The sequence below is a fragment of the Pholcus phalangioides genome, unplaced genomic scaffold (genome assembly GCF_987345545.1).
Source record: "Pholcus phalangioides strain wild (caught in Gottingen) unplaced genomic scaffold, Ppha-v1.0 ptg000011l_1, whole genome shotgun sequence".
NCBI lineage: Eukaryota > Metazoa > Arthropoda > Arachnida > Araneae > Pholcidae > Pholcus > Pholcus phalangioides.
In genome coordinates, this window is record NW_028301604.1 from 499,965 (window position 1) to 517,540 (window position 17,576).

Genomic DNA, 17,576 nt, shown 5'->3' on the forward strand with positions numbered 1-17,576 from the left:
CACAGATTGTGGGCAGTCCTTTGACCAAAGCTCCGTCACGATAGTGAGCATATCGCCAGCCAGACCAAAAAATTTTTCGTCAATCGCTAGGAGAAAGCAGTAGATGACCTTCAATATTATCTCTCTTATGGCAGAAGATAGCATTACAGATGGAGTATCACTGCAACTACTTAAGAGATTTTACCATCCAAGCCGAAAAGGTTCGAGAAAGATGGACTTTAGACAATTTTTAGGCTTGACCTAAAATCATTTTTTATTTGAGGAAATCCATCTCTCTTTAATTTTCTTCCCCACTATCCCCTTTCCAAAAAACCTAAAAAAGCTCTTCAAAAAACTTTATAACTTCAAAAAAAAATCTTTTTATTTATTTTTTAACACATTTTTTCTTATTTTTCTAGCATATTTCTCTACCATCTAGGAACTTTGTTTTTAAGAACGTTTCTTTTCAGATGCTACGCTGTAGAGGAGGTCTCAGCCAATCGTAAGATTTTACCGGAATGGACCTATCACAGAGGACCAACACCTTTCCAGACTTCTTCACAAGCGAAATTTCTCTTTATTTTAACATGACTAACCATCTGAAGCTGTAGTGGCATTTCATCTCGTCCGCGAAATTGAATTTATTAAATTTCATGTTGACTTCAACTATTCAAAATTGTATCGCATTGATTCTTCGTTCTCATTCTTAACGTACAAAATTTTACCTGCAAAAGTTAGTTAAAATTCTAAGCTGATTCTACCGGAACTTGACTTCTGGCCTTTGGGAAATTTATTTCCCTCTGTCTTTAGCCTGCCAGGCCTTTTGTAAGCTGCTGTAATCGCCCTGAGGGCAGGACTCGACGTACAAATTCCTCGCATTGATGGTGCCAACCACTAGTGTTGGGGAAAAATTGAGAACTAACTCAAACGGACGACAGTCTTCGAACCCGAACAAACAATTTCTTATTCAGTTTTTTTCAAGACATTTTTTTAGACATCTGAGCAATGCCTATAAAAATTGTTAAAAAATAAGTAAAGTAATTTTTTCCTACAGATAACTAGTGATGGTATGTAAATTAGAAATTATGGTTAAAAATTAAATTATCTGTTATATGTATTGCTTTATTAATTTGCTTTCAAAATAAAATATGAATCAAAGTGCTCAGAGGCATATTACTACTTTAAATATGAAAACTTTGGAAGCAAACAAAACTTGATCCATAATCATCTGGATCCCGAGGAGTCTGGATTGGAGAGGTTCCACTGTATACAGGAATGTACTGTAAAATATAGTTCCTGTGATCACCCTTAGTTGAAAAAAATTTGAGCATCTCACAGTGAATGAAAATGTTTGTAATTTAATGACATTAACTGTATATTATTACTGATCATATAAAAATTTGCACACCAGAAGAACCAGAATGAGGTGGATAATGAAAGGAATGAGGCGAGTAATCAAAGTTGCTTTCCCGTCTCATAGTATTTGAGACTGCACTATCAGTATTCACTAAGTCATCATTTTCCATCTACACACACAAAAGAAAAAAAAAACAGTGTTATATTTATTAAAAATTCTTTACCAACAAAACACACATCAATTATAAATTTTAAATTACAAATAAAGACAATATTAAGTAAAAGTTCACAACCTTTGAAGCCATAAACAACCTTTACAGAAGAACCTCTCTGATTTGGTTGGTGAAAAACCAGCATTTCCTATCCATTTTTCTACTTGATGTTTTAAGTGATATTATTATGATACTAAAATATGAGTTTGCACAGTAAATTTGTAGCAATTCTTTTTTAGCTCAATAAAAGATAACCTCCCAATATTTATTTACAATCAGCAAAATATTTAAATCATATAATGTGGTATTTCTTCATGAAGTAATTAATAAGTTCAATATAAAATGCATAAGTTACGTAATTCTACACCAGTTGCAATTTTCTTGTTAACTCGATTTTCTATGAACTGATTAACTAATCTCAGGCTGGATAGACAAAGAGAGGGTTTTTTTTTTTTCAGATGTCAGTTTTCATCTATTATTTGCATGTAATGCTTTATTGATTATCTTTCCAATTACCATATTTTTCTGCATACAGGGTGTCCTGCAAGTCCTAATTCTGTCTTTATATCATCAACTGCTTGTAGAAGGGGGGGGGGAATAGTTCTAGTTTAAAAAATGTTAAAACCGTGTTCGAAAATTATCATGTACCAGCTTTCAGAGTGAAAATACAATGTCACAAAGTAAAAAACTAACTTTACCTCACCTCCAAAGCAGAATGATGTGCATTGTTCTGCACCAAGCCATCGGCAGACTAGAAATGTTTTTCGGTAAAAATTCCCACAACAGTGTTAACTACTCTGAACATTTTTGTGAAATTCTTGTAATTGTTCTGCGACGTACGTTGCCGATTTCTGCATATTCTGCTTTGGGGTGGACACACTGTCCTGAAAACCCCCAATTAGAAAGCTGTTGTCCTGTCTCCTCTTGAGATCAACTAAAAAAATTCTTGTTTCTAAGTGCAATATTCCCTGAAGTATTTGAATTCAAAATCAAAAAAAAGTTGGGAAATAACAGCATAAACTAACAGATGTAATACTCCTTTCTCTCATTTAAGATGTTCTTTCCTTGCTTTTTTCCAATTTTTGAATTCAAATATCTCAGTGAATATGCCACTTGGAAGCATGAAATTTGTTTTTGTTTGTTGGATAATCATTCATCAATAATGAAATCTTATTGTTGATGAATGAAATTTTCACATGTTGCTCTATTCACAATAAAATACTTTTCTCAAAGTAGTGAAATGTGCATCTGCAGATTATATACGAAAAAATTACAGTACTATTGCAATAAGAAGCTGACTAATTCCAGTTATTAGTCATTAACTCTTTCCCACATTAAAAGTCATGATGAAATGAAATCAGAAAATTTTGTCATTCTTAGACTCCAATTTAACAATTCCTCGTAAAAGATTTTAGGCAGCAATACTAATTTTCGAGTTGCCATGGCAACGCAGCATCTGGAATTTATCAACCCCTGATGTAGTGATACTTGGGCTAACACAGATAATTTGTTCTGGAATCACATTCATTAGCCAATTTCCCATAGGTTCCAAGTACAGCCCAAAACTTGAAGACATGTTTTATTAAACTAGGAACACTAGAAAGAAAAAAAGACCAAAACTAAATGTAAGGCTGGAATAAGTTCATAAATATTGCAGATCAATCACAGCATTAAGTAACAAGGCCGGTTAAAGGGAAAGATTAAGGTGCATCGGATAAGAGAGGCATCATAACTTATTCGTATGTCACGAACGTCATCAATTTCATTTGGAAGTAAGCCTACGCGTTACATTTCAAATATTTTGTTGTTTAGTTTCCTTGGAATTATGAAAAATTGTCCAAAGTTTCGGAACCCCTGACCAAATTCGATAAAATGCATTCAGATCAGAGGTAAACCTTTTTCAAAATTTTACTAATGTACAAAATTTAAATCCCACATTCTAAAAAGACTTACGAAAAGAAAATATACAGCCCACGAAAGCAACTTTTTGACGGAATTCCCCGTATTATATTTTCTTCAACCATGAATAGTTTAAAGGGTAATACATTATTTTTTATACCACGTAAATCTCTCTCAGCTGACAGAATTTACTATTAAAAAAAAGGACGCAGCGTATCGTAAACAAATAAATTTCATATGGTGCCAAACGAGAAAAAAAAAGTTTTGAATTCTTGTCAGGATGACCATATTACCCGATTCTTACGTTACTTTCCCATAACCATATTTTAGGAGGGAGCTAGACGAAAAGTAGTAAATATGGGACACTAACGTAATACAACATGCATTGCTAATCGTTCCTAAAACAGCCAAAATGTGCTCACAATCATCTAGTTCAACACCAGCTATAGAGGGTGTTGTCCAGGCACAGATCCAGGACGATGTGTCGGAGGGAGCCTCAAACAGCCTCGTACCCCAGGACGGTCATTTCAACTTTTTCCGGGGGGAAACAAAAAACAATGTATATCTCAATGTGTGCGTGTGTGTGTGTATATATATATATAGTAGGAACAAAAATCAAGAGTTATATGAAGAAATAGCTTTTCGAATGACAAAAGCGCTAGTGCTGCTCACTTGTTCATTTATGTTATAATCTGAAGCCGAGCCCTGTATATATTTTTCTAGTTATTGTATTTTCTTCAACATATTTTTTTTCATTGTCATTTTTTCGTCCAACATGTTTTTCGAGAAGGCAAGTGTAGAGGAACAAGGGTTGGCATTTTTAATGCAATCAGGCATAGTCACCCTTTAGAAACGCCTACTTTTTTCGAACCATGCATGGGGTTACCCCTGATGACGACCCACTGCAAAGGTTCTATTTCACTCTCATAAAATTCTATCTTGTATTCATTTTTTCTTCAAATAATTACCTTTTAAGTATATGTATATTTTTAGTGTATTTCTGAAGCCGGGGGGCAATCAGCCCGACCCCCCCCCCCCGCAAATGACGAGCCTGCCTTGTACTCCAGGTTTCAGCACCTTTAGGTACAAATATTCAATTATTACACCTCACAATTTGAGGTATCGGTAGCAGCACTAGAAATTCAGACATAACCAGGGTTACCAGTCATATTGATGTCATATATTTTAACCCTTTAAAGCTATGGTGGATAAGTTCTTGCTCCTCCTAAAATACCAACATCTACCACATAAAACATACACAATGATATTACCCACGGGTAATATCGAATATACTTTAATATGCGGCAGCATACAACGCGTTTTGTCTAAATGTTTTTTTTCATTGCAAAAACAACAGATAGACAGCCGCATTCATATACGATACAAAAATAAAAAACAAAAAGACAGAATAATGAAAGCAAAACACACACACACACAATGCAGCTCTTAGGGACATATTTCCTCCCCTTCATATTTGTACTTTTAATAAATGTTTCAAAAGTTCGATATGCAATTTGCAAATATAAAAATTTATTCCTTCTAATTAATCTAATTAATATCTAATTATTTTTACTTCTGATAATATTTTATGAATTTATTAGAAATGGTTGGGCCTCCTGGCAATTTGTACTTTTTGGATGAGGTACTAATTGGTTTTTTTTGCTAAAACGTTATGATCGGGATCCAATGAATTTCATTCAAGTATTTTAAAATATATATCTCGGTTTTAGGCGTAATCACGTTACTTTACGAATGTCATTATAACCGAGTTTTAATGTATGTTGATGTAGGAAAGCAAAAAAATTTTATTAGTTAAAAAAATTTAATTTTTTCTTCATTGGTTTTTTTTATTGTTATCAGTGCAAGAGCGGCAAAGAATTAGTTTCTGTCGAATGGAACTTCACCATTCAGTTCCTCGAATTTGTCTTTCCCCCCTCATTTTTATGGCAACCTGTGAAGAGCAATCAGGGCCGGAACTAGGGGGGTGCAGGCGGGTCTCGTGCCCCGGGCGCTACACCCGAGAGGGCACAAATTTCATTCTGAAACCTCTCCTTCAACATTATAAGGGGGCGTCAAAATGCACACTTGCCCTGGGTGATCAAGTATCTAGTTGCGGCCCTGAGAGCAATTCCTTTGTCCAGTGAATCCGAAATCCTATCACCCTCCTTGTCAAACCACTTAATAGACAATGAAAGACAGCAACCGCGAGTCCAGCCGAACCGTCATCAGGGTGTTCAAACCTTTTTAATAAATCATGGCAGCTTTTCGGTTATCCCAACCGTCCAAAAAAAATGTGGATTTTCTCGGTTGAAAAAACCGCTGTCAGCGGTTGCATCTGTGCGTTGACAGAATAGAACTATAGATGATGCCTTCCCACCAACGACCAACCTCAACCGCCTGCAACCGCGCCGCAGTCAGGTCCCGGCCTAAAAATCTCTAGCAGTCCAATTATAACGAAGGAGGACGTATTAACCTGTTCTCAGAAACGAACGAAGTAATTAACATGTGCATGGCAAATGTCAGCGACTAATCAGTGAAGTACCTGCTGAATATATTGTGTTTTGAAAATATAACTAAAAACTAAGGTATATTAAAGGTCCAAAAACTAGATGAAAAATTATTTGCACTTAGTCTACTGTTTCAGAGTTTATAATAACTGCATTATTATCCAGGTAAAATTGAATTCAAACCAAAAATAAAGTATTTGAGGACCCTCAGTTGTTCCCTTTTAAAAAAATTTACTTTTTTTTATATTCCCACATATGCGGGACTCCTCCAAGCGTGGAGCCCTGGGTGGCCGCATCTGTCGCACACTCCTGAGGGGGACTCTGGTCAATTTAATCGAATACCAAAAAGTATGTATGTCAAATAGCCATGGTTGTTTGCAGTGCATTTGTGGAGCAAAAACAAAATGAAAAAAAACATGGGTCCCCGGAGCTGTCTTCTCCTACTTTGCCTTGGGTGAGTCATGACGTCAACTGATGATCTCTTGGAACAGTCATCGGTCAGCTGTACATATACAATGCAGTCCAATGCCTCAGCGAGACATACAGGGTGTTCTGTTAATGAACCGACAAACTCAGAGGGTTGTTAGTAGACATCAAGAGGAACAAAAATTGCAATGGAACATGGTGTCGCAAACCACGTTAAGAGGGTGAAAATCGCATGCAGATTTCACGCAGGAACGACAAAAAGTACAATAACTACAAAAAGATTTAGTTGATTAATTACTACAAGAGTTGTTGGAAGTGGCGGCCACAGACGTCATTGCACAGTCTACACCGACGTAAAAACGATTGCAGGACGCGCTCGATGCTTATCGAAACAGACAACTAACTGCTGCACGTGATCCTACCCCAGCGCATTCATTTCGCGACGCCGCTTACGTCAGATATGGTGAACCCCTGAACGCATTCAGCGATGAACTGATATCCGCCTTTCGTCTCCTCTGGACTCGGACTTGGAGACTGCATGCGTTTTTCACCCTCTCAACGTGGTTTGCGACACCATGTTCCATTGCAATTTTTGTTCCTCTTGATGCCTACTAACAACCCTCTGACTTTATCGGTCCATTATAACACTCAGTATAAGGTGAAGCATGTGTGGAGAAGAAAAATATTTCTAATTTTCCTCTACTTTTGTAGCATGGGCTGCATTCACCGAAACACTACGACTAATACCCATAACCCCCAAAAGGGTGCGGGCCCCGGACGATTCTTCTTTTTCATGGAATTAATTCACTTCTTTGTGGCCCGTGAAACATCTGACAAGGAGGCAGGGTTTAAGCTGGATAAAAAATTCCTTTCGCAAAAAAGCGAAAATGGGAGGGGGGGGGGGAAGCTTTAGCAAAATACTACAAATGTAATGATTGATGGTTGGATGTCTACTCGTTGCGTACCTCCTGTACGCATTTTTGCGAAAGTGGCTACTTTTTTCGCATTCTACGATTTTCTTTCGCATTTTACGAAAAATGTGACCGTAGCTTAAACCCTGCAAGGAGGCCCGCCAAACATCCCAGCCTGGGGCCCTAGGCTGATAGCTTTGGGGGCTCCAAGCCAGACTTTCCACGGGCCCGTCTATATTACAGTCAATCCTGCTTATAACGTTCCTATTTAGAACGTTTTCCCGCTTCGTACGACTTATTTTCGTGGTCCTAACTAAGTAATTCTCATTAAGAGATTTCCCATTTAAAACTTTTTCCAGCTTACGTTTTTTAAGACGCTTTTTCCGAAAAACCTTATAGGTAGGATCCACTGTATACATCATAAAAACGAAAAAGATGGTAATTGTCCCGGGCCCTGTCAGACCCACGTTTATGGGGGGGCCATGGCCATATGCTAACACCATCCGGTCAGAGTGAAGTTAACTCATGGCAACACTAAGTACCCAATCTCTCCGATCATCATCTCGCCAAATTATTCGTGTGCAAATGGAGCTGGAGGGAGGGAGGGGGGGGGGGCGAGGAGACTTTCTGATGAAAATTAATACTGATTTGGAAATTTAAAAAAAAAAGCATTTCTTTTGTTTTCAATGCTCAAAATATCCAATTTTTGCATATTATGGTCTCTGAAATGCACCAATAAATTTAAAACTATGTTAAAATAGATATTTAAGGCAGAAAATAAAAAAAGGAATTTTTACAGCTTGAAAATAGACAAAAAAAAAATCATTTAATACATTTTGCCTAAACTTCTGTACTCTAGTAACCAAACACGATATATTGAAAGGGAATCACATTTAATTTGAAAAATTTATAATTGATTAATAATAATTAGCATGGTCCAAATGCTTACACTTCATTGTGGCTCGAACATACTGAACAGACATACATTTCACATACTTTTAAAGCAATTTTTTTATCATCTTTTTATCGAATATACGTTGCAATTCGATAACTTTGATAATTTTTCGATTTTTTTTTTGCTGTTTTTGTTTAAATAATGTGAATTAATAGAGGTAAAGGAATCAAGTACTGGGATTCACAAAAATAAAGAACATTCTGAAACACATTAGAGCTGTATTTGAAAATGCAGATTAATTTGAAATTGCTACAGTATATTTTGTTTAACATTCCCACTTAGAAAGTTTTCTCGCTTAGTACAACTTATTTTCGTAGTGCAAACTTTCACTATCAATCTTCAAAATTTCCCATTTAAAGTGTTTTCCCGCCTACGTTTTTCACGGCAAGTTTTTGAAAACGTTATATGTGGGATGCACTGTATATGAGCTTTTCAATGTTATTTTACTTGTTTAAAACCAAGAGTTTCTCTAGCCACAAATAAAACACAAGATAGCAATCTCAATATTTGAATATTCAAATTCGAAATTCGAAAAGACACCTTGGTATAGTTGTAGAATATTAGCAACACTAGTTGCAATCAGCCTAACCCTATGGGTGGAAATACGGGGGGCATGGCGGAGTAATGCTCCCTCCCCCAGCGCCAATCAATGACGGAGCCGACTGATTAATCTAATGTATATGCATATATGTGAATTGGTATCATCATCACCCCCCTCAGCTGTTCATGCCTAAACCTCAGATATAATTTATTTAATAGTAGGCAAACACATTGTTCTATCAGAAAATGAACTATCGGGGCTGCAAGCAACGTAGCCTACATCCTAAATTTTTGGACCTTTGTATTCTTAAATGTTTCTGTGCAAGAAATTCTCTATTCGTGAAACAAAATATCTCTCATGTTGGTACTGTACTAGGTGAATAATTAGATTGAGAAAAACAAATCAGAGAGAGATGCCTTATAACTTTTTTTTCGGAAGTTCAGTAGTAAAAATCGTCAAAATTTAAAATTTACACATTGTATATCTGTCTACCGGAATAGATGAGAGAATGATTCAGATGGTGGTGTTTATGACTGAAAAGTACTAAAACCTCCTTAGGGAAACATAAAAGTTCAGAGGTTCCCAGGAAGGCATACAATTAACAATCTGGAGGACAGTCGAAGTTGCCTCGCTCCAGGCAGTCATCATCTAGAGATGTCCATGCTACAGACCAGATGGTAACTCCAACAAGAGGGGAGGTTTTCAAGGGAAAGGAAAAAAATTACTAGATTTCTTTTGTGGTGCCCTTTTTTTCTTTTCGTTTGATGCCCTAAGCATGTTTTTTTTTCTTGTTTTGTTATTCTTTAATGGCAGAAAGAAAGGCCAGACTTTTTTTCAGGGGTAAAGAATGCGACCACCTGCATACTCTTTTCCTCTTCAAAATAAGCTAATACCTAATAAACTAAAATATTATAAGGGCTTTAAACTGAAAGCCTCTTTTCACAATCAATAATAGTTTAATAGGAAAAAATTAAATTTTAATCAAAAATTTCCAAAACATCTGCCGAGAAAGGAAAAGGTTTGGTTTGGAAAAATTGCGGCCTGGTGCGACCGCACCTTTAGCAACCCTGCCTTGACCCCTTGTGATATTTAACTATCCTCTTTACCAATCACTGCATACTAATTCCTCTAGTAGAACTAAGAATGTTTGTGAATGAACTTTGTTATTACAGGGCCTGGATGCTTTGGATACAATGGGGCTTCTTGATAATGTGTGATCTGGTGATACAATTTTGAGAAGTATGTAAATTGGTAAGTTGGTGTTTTCAGCTAGGTAGAAGAGGGCTCCTTGGATGTTCTTGACATGGCACTAGAAACCCTCCAAGTGAACAGGATTAGCTCTTGCCAAGCAAGAAATATTAATCTCAAGATGACGTGGTTTTCTCCTACTAGAGATGTTTTAGGACTGTTACCTTTGTACAATACTATATGTAATAGCATGTGATGCTATTGCTAGAATAGCATCTGTATTGCTTAAAGGAAACTGGTTTTCAAATTTAGTTGGCTATTGGTCGAAGTGTGTAAATCTATGTAGGGAAAAACCCAAACAAATACACACTGACAGAGTTCTTATTACACAGTGCAATTTTTTCCCAGAGAGAAAAAATGGGGGAATTCAGGAACCTCGGAAATGAGAAAGGGGCAAAATTTCAATTTCTATACTTGAAATGACTTAAAAAATATGGACGTCTGGTAACCCTGGTTGAAAAACTATTGTTCTTCATCAATATAATGAGGAACAGAGATAAGTGACTTTGTCAAAGGGAGTGCTTGGGCATGCATCCTATTTTGGGTTTTCGAAATTCAATAATGCTACTCCCTGCTGTATGTGTGGGGGAAGAGGCCATTGAGACAAAATTTTAGGGGTTTTTGCAGTAAAAAACAAACCCCTCTCTTTTGCACAAGAAAAAAATGAACACTCCCTGAGAAAATGCTGCATATGCCTATGTATAATGAAAAAGTTTAAATTAGAGTAACATAGGTACCCCAATTTTTGTTTCTATACACCATTTTGTTCACCTATTCCAGTGTAAAATCAGTAAGCATGCTTCACGAGTTGTGAAGAAAACTTTTTCAACAAATTCCTTGAAAAAGAAAATTTGACTCCTTGGATGGAAAAAATAAACCATTCAAAAAAATTTTTCAATTGTTTTTTTGAATAATACACTATATATAAAATTCATAGCAAATGTGCATGGCGCAGAGAGTCATAGTTAAAAATCTGATTAAGATTTTTATCAGATGATAATCTAATTTTAAAAGAAAGCGTATATTCACTCATTCATGGAATTTATTCAAAGATTTCTAAAAGTCGTGAAGTATTGCAAAAAGCTGGTGAAGAAAACCAATGGGATAAATCAATAATTATAAAAATCAGAGTATTAAAAATATTTCAAGTATTAGTAGATAAGCACAAAAAAAAAAAAAAAAAGAGAACATTAAATAAGTTTATAAACATATTACCAAAAACTCTTATGTACCTGGTTTTTGTTTTCTTTTTTTCAGAAAACTGACTTAATAAAGAAACTATCTAGCAAGAGAGAGAATCATTTTTTATTTAATATCACATTTTAAAGTTGTTTTTTTTCCCTTTTTAAAACAAGCTGGGTGGAAATACATGAACCCATTCTGCTACAGTTGTTCCTACTAAACTTGAAGAAATCAAAGTACAGTATTTTGTGTATAATTTTTCACTATCATAAAAATATATATGAGACAGTTTTGCTCTATACATTCCACTAGTAACAAGCACTATTCAAATGAAAAACATGTGGAAGCATAAAAAAAATGAAGTGTTTATTCTAAATCACAGACATCAGTTAAATGAAATATTTTTGCAGAAATTTCTCAATGAAACAATACTTGGTGCAGAAAAGTGAAAAATAAACAATGACATGACATAAAGGTTTTATACTAATAACCTTTGAGACCTATCATATATTCACAATATAAAACCATTAATACACAAAACTAAAAGACACTTCTGTTTAAAAGCTGCTACAATATACACAAGAAATGGAAAATACTTCTCTCTGTAATAATATTTGTTGAAAATAAAACAAGTATATTTCAAGGAACAAAAATAAATTGTATAGTCAGTTTTGGAATCTACATACATATTCACAGCTTTCCAAACAATGAAAGCTCAAACATTATATTCAGAAATAAACTGAGTATTCTTTTCCTGCCTAAAAACGTTGATACGCTTCTTGATCAGTTCTCTCACTTTTGATCACAATATCATCTTCAGGGGTACTATTGAGACTATCTTCATTAGTACCATATGAACGATCTTGGATGTTTCCCAAATCAATATCACTTCTTGAAAATGATCGTTTTAAAACAAATGGAATAAAAAAATGCTATAAAATAATAAAATTATGTTAATATAAAATTAGTAGTATGAATAGGATAACTAAAGACCAAAAATGGTAAATGCAGTAAGTGCTGAATCACAAATTTTACATGAAAAGAAAAACAAATTTCAGGCGCTATAGACCAACGTATTAAGTGACATCTACTAACACTTTTTTCAACTACTCAGAGTGAGTTGCACACTCACATCATTTCCCAGGTTGACAACCTTGGTATTTACTACGTTTTGAAGCAAAAATTTGTTTGTTTTTTGGTACTTACTGCGTTTACCATTTCCGGTCTTCAATTCACTGTAATTTTCTAGCAATAAATGTTATTCTATACTCAAATATTTTCAAATGTAATATTCATTGAGATAATTTTGAAGTTTTGAGGGGATTTTTTTTTATCACAAATGAATGAGGGCTTGGTTCATAAATTGTGAAAATTTGAATTAAATTTAAATTGCAAAAGATGTAATTGTCTTGATATGACTAAAAATAATATAGTTTTGTCTTTTGAAATAATACCCTTTCTGGGGTCGAATGGTTTAACTATGAAACCACCTTTTAATTCATATTTCCCATACAATCCAGTAGTTTCAAGTTTGATCCCCCTATGCTTCCTGCATTTGCTTACATCTACAAGAGATATTTATAATGCACTGCATTTCTTAACTTCACTTCTTGGTCATCAAAGCATTGAATACAAGTGTGTCTCAAGTGTTTTAGACCTGAGGGCACCAAGCTTGAGCTTTATGTATAAATTTTGATTTCTGGATTAAATGTGTGGTGTTCAAACAACTACAAAATACTCGAGCAGCTACAAAAACCCCAACTTTGACACCACTGGTTAAATAATTACCTTTCCTAATTGAAAATTATTCTGTCCTAGAGAATTATCTGGCACAGTGAGCAATGAAAATCATGTTTAAAAAATAACCTAAATAAAATAAGAATTGATAAGTAAACTTAATACCATTTATATACAGTCCCTAAAAATGGAGATTTTTGAGACAATACAAACATGCCAATAAGGTGATACACAAGTCACCAAAACATAGTAATTTTACTCTTTCACCACATTGAGATATATTGTATTTAAAAATATGGAATGTTTTGTAAATGACTTCTCAGAGCAGGTTCTACATTTTGAAAATTGAATGTTTTAGCAAACAGGGTCTATATAATTTATTTTATTATATTTTTTCTTATGCATTACAATCCCTAACATAAAAGATTGAACTCCAGAGTAATAAGATGGGATCATGTGGTCTGATACACATAGAGATGTCTTTATTTAGTTTCTACTAGCATGACACAGAGGCATCAGAATTAGACGGGAAGCACATGAAGCATCCAAAACCCTACACAAATTTTTTATGCAGCTAAATGATCCACACACCAAAATGAAAAGGAAATTTCATTAAAAATACAGTCATCAATATGACAAATCTTCAAGGACATTCACATAAAATTCCAGTTAGGATTTAGAAAAAATCTCAAACAAGGCAATACTTTTTGCTTAACCAAAACTATTCAATACTATATTAGAAAAAAGTGTTTTGAGAACTAGGTTAGGGTCGGAAATAAATGAAAATAGAAAATTTCTCATCCATTTACATTTCACTAATGACATTTTTGGTATCAGAAATAATCTAAATCGATTAAAAAAGACAACAACTGGCAAGGTACGATTTCAAATAGGTTTCAAAATGAACCGCAAAAGGTATATATTCAACTATTTTACCTTCGAAAAAATATATATATACACCTCATCAACTGCCCATCATAGAGGTATGAATGATGTACCAGTACAGTGTATAACAAAATAAAAAAAATCTAAATTTTGATACGGTCCCCCTGTGCTCCAACTTTCAATTGGAAAGTTGTTGCCCTGTATCTCCTGATGTCAACAAAAAAAATTCTATGTTTCTCAGTGCAATATTAACAGAAATATTAGAATTCAAAAAACGGAGGAAATTTGGGGAAGAACAGCATTAAATGTGGAAAAACCATTTTACCCACATTTAACGCTCTGTAAAAATAATACTTTCGATTGGGAACTATTAATCATCACAACCTAAAAAATAAAACAGATTTTCGTTGAATCATTCCTACTAATCCATAATCCCCATTTTCTTGGAGTTACAGAATCATGGCTACATAATACAATCCATAATTCTGAAATTTTACCATCTGGATACAATGCTTTTCAAAAAGAAACTCTCTGGGGGAAGGGGGTCTTACTTATTTTCAAAAATTCTATCCCTTTAAACTGAAATTCTATTAGATTCCAACCTTGAAATTGTTGGAGATGAATGGCTTCAACCCAACTGTTCCCCATTTCCTATCTTTTCTGTCTATTTCCCTCCCTCTCCAGACTTCCACCTTTTTGAACTGGAAATTATTCTTGAAGAGTTCTCCAATACACATTCTATAATTATCTCCAGAGACTGGAATCTTCCTGGTATTTTGACTGGAAAAATATATGGAATCCCTGTCCGGCAATCACAGTATTAATAAAAAAATTTTAGATATCTTCCTTAAATTTAACTTGGTCCAATCCATCTTAGAACCCACAAGAACCACCCTTTACTCCAGCTCTACACCTTAGACCTTATTGCTACCTCCAACCGAATTTCAATCCTTTCTACTTCTATTTTCAAGGGTTGCTTCCGACCATAAAATCCCAGTCATTAACTTTTCCCTCCTCCATTCTATCCCATCCTACAAACTCGCCCCTAAACGTAATTTCAACAAGAAATCACTTAGACCTAAATCTGTTGGTCCTACTTCCTCAGAAGTTCAAATAAACATACATCTTCTCCTTCAGAGATGGCTGCTGAATTCAATTTAGCATTCTGCTCAGTTTTCTCAATAGACCTCTCCCCTCCCCAATAATCTTTTTTTGATTCTATCCACAACTCACCCCAAATATCTTTCTCCAAACAGGGTATCCTAAAATTATTGAAAAAACAAACCATATTCTGTTGGCCCCGATGACATCCAAATTCCATTCTTAAATTCTGTGCTGATGAAGTCTCTATCTTTTAATCCTGTTTAATGTTTCACTAAATACTCCTATCCTCCTCAATGACTGGAAAATCAATAAAATTATTCCTATCCACAAATCGGTCCACTTTCTAATCCCCTTAACTTTAGGCCAATAGCAATCACCTTCTCCTGCTGTAAAATCTTCAAACATATTGTAGCAAAAGAAATCCGTATTCACTTAGACTCCATCCACTTTCCCCCCCCCCCAACCAACACGGCTTTAGACAATCTCTTTCTCTACTACCTCTCAATTGACCCTCTTCATCCACGACCTCTCGGGAGCCATTGATAAAAACCTACAAACTGATATCGTTTTCCTAGATTTCTCTAAAGTCTTTGATAAAGTTCCCGATGATAAACTTCTCCTTAAACTCTCATACCTTGGCCTCAACGTACAACTACTTAATTGGGTGGAGGCTTTCCTAAAACATCGTAAACAGTTTGTCCATTTTAATGACCATAACTCCCCATCCGCCCTCCCGTAATGTCTGGGACCCCTCAAGGATTGGTCCTCTCCCCGTTACTTTTCTTAATTTACATCAATGACCTCCCAAAATTCCTCAAGTGCCCCACTAGATTATTTGCTGATGACTGTTATTTACCGTATCATTCACCATGAATCTGATCAAGAACTTCTCCAACATAACATGGCTTCCATCGCAGACTGGTGTTCTTTATGGCAAATGCCAATCAATATCTCAAAAACGGTTCACATGAAAGTTGTCAGTAAATTACTTCCTCTTGAATACGCGTACTCCATCAATAATTTAACGTTGTCCAAAGTTTCTCAAATCAAATACTTCCGTGTCATAATCTCAGCTGACCTACGTTGGAACAAACATGTTGACTACATTTACCAGAAGTGCCTAAGCAAACTTTTCTTCCTCTGTCACAACCTTAAACACTCCACTCGGGATATCAGATTGCTCTGTTACCAAACTTATATCTTCCCCATTCTTTCTTATGTTACTGAAATCTGGGACCCCTACACTTCCAGTAATATAGACAAACTCAAATCAATCCAAAATAAATCCACCCGATTTGCTCATGACTGCTGGTAATCTTTTGTTTCCATGTCCAAACTTAAAAACGAACTTTATCTCCTCTCTCTCTCTACTCTTCATCTCATTTCTTGATTAACATTGTTATATAAAATTTTGCATGGTGAATTCAACATAGATATTTTTGGTATCTTAGCCAAACCATCCTACATCTCTAGAAGATTCGACCATTCTCTAAAAATAAAACCTATTTTTGCTTTCACTGACTACTTTAAATACAGCTCCAAGAAGGCATCCCCACACAAGATGGATCAATGAGATCAGAAAACTAGCTGGAGTCAACTGGATGGCTAAAGCATCAGACAGAATAACACGGAAAAATCTAGAGGAGACCTTTATCCAGCAGTGGATTGATGATGATCCCCTTGCAACATGAATAACATATCTGAGTGCTACACATCATTTGGATACGTTTTCTAATTGGAATTATGCTTCTAGGATCAACGGTTCACCAGTGAAATACCATACACCCTGTATATTCAAAACATATTACCTTCGCATCATTTTCAAAAGTACCATCTTCTGCCTGACCTCTTCGGCTAATACTTGACTTTCGAAGCAACTTCTGAAAAGTTACAAATGATAGATTTCAATTATTCATTATAATATAACGCAGCAGATAATCTCATAAAACATAAAAATACAGTGAAACCTGTTGAACAAATGGAAACCTGTTTTAAAAAGAATCAGCAAATGGTCTAGTCAATGATCAGTATTTTTTCAATTACATGAAACCTTTTTAAGATAGCCACTGCTTACTCTTACTGCAGAAACAGGTCATATTTGGTGTGTTTAGAGCAGAAGAACCGATTTAAACAAAGAATTTTTGTATCATTAAAAGTGTTTTGTCTCTTTAAGCCATCTTTCACAGAAATGATTGCAGCATGTACAGAGCAGAGGGTTTTTCCGGTTTTTTTTTTCTCTGTGTGGCTCATACACTGTAAGGTTACTATCCACAGGTGAAAATTTTGTCTCTCAATGCTAATGGTATGGGGGATAATTATTCTTATTTTTTTTATAAAAGGAGACAAAAGGCATTTAACCCTGGTGGTTTTTATCTGCTGCTATATATCTAACATGTCCACATTATCTAGACCAGTGTTTCTCAACCGCCGGGCCATGGCTCAGAGCCCAGTACTGGGCCATGGCCCGGCGGTTGAGAAACACTGGTCTAGATAATGTGGACATGTTAGATATATATACACTAGTCACACCGGGCCGTGAATGCTTCGCAGTTCCATTTTCCTCAGTAATTTCTTGTTAGTTGTGTGTATGACCAGGCCTTTCAAGTGCACAAAAAAAAAAAAAAAAAATTAGCA

The 17,576-nt window shown here is 35.2% G+C and overlaps 2 protein-coding genes across 4 annotated transcripts in view; both read right to left on the reverse strand.

The window, feature by feature from the left end:
* Nucleotides 1–3,688, reverse strand: part of Bili (FERM domain-containing protein 8 Bili) — a 41,923-nt gene extending 38,235 nt beyond the window's left edge. For both annotated transcript variants that reach the window (XR_016193513.1, XM_089238705.1), the window contains exons 1-2: nucleotides 3,501–3,688; nucleotides 1,388–1,505 (exon numbers count right to left, since the gene is read on the reverse strand). Coding sequence is in view for 1 of the 2 variants with exons in the window: in XM_089238705.1 (XP_089094831.1) it covers nucleotides 1,388–1,505 (118 nt within the window). In the remaining variant the exon portion in view is untranslated. The remainder of the gene's footprint in view (nucleotides 1–1,387; nucleotides 1,506–3,500) is intronic.
* A 7,631-nt stretch (nucleotides 3,689–11,319) lies between these two features.
* The window catches only part of Tmem63 (transmembrane protein 63), a 154,100-nt gene continuing 147,843 nt past the window's right edge, over nucleotides 11,320–17,576 (reverse strand). For both annotated transcript variants that reach the window (XM_089238706.1, XM_089238707.1), the window contains exons 22-23: nucleotides 16,751–16,822; nucleotides 11,320–12,148 (exon numbers count right to left, since the gene is read on the reverse strand). In XM_089238706.1, coding sequence (XP_089094832.1) covers nucleotides 11,975–12,148; nucleotides 16,751–16,822 — 246 coding nt within the window. In that variant the 3' untranslated portion in view covers nucleotides 11,320–11,974. The remainder of the gene's footprint in view (nucleotides 12,149–16,750; nucleotides 16,823–17,576) is intronic.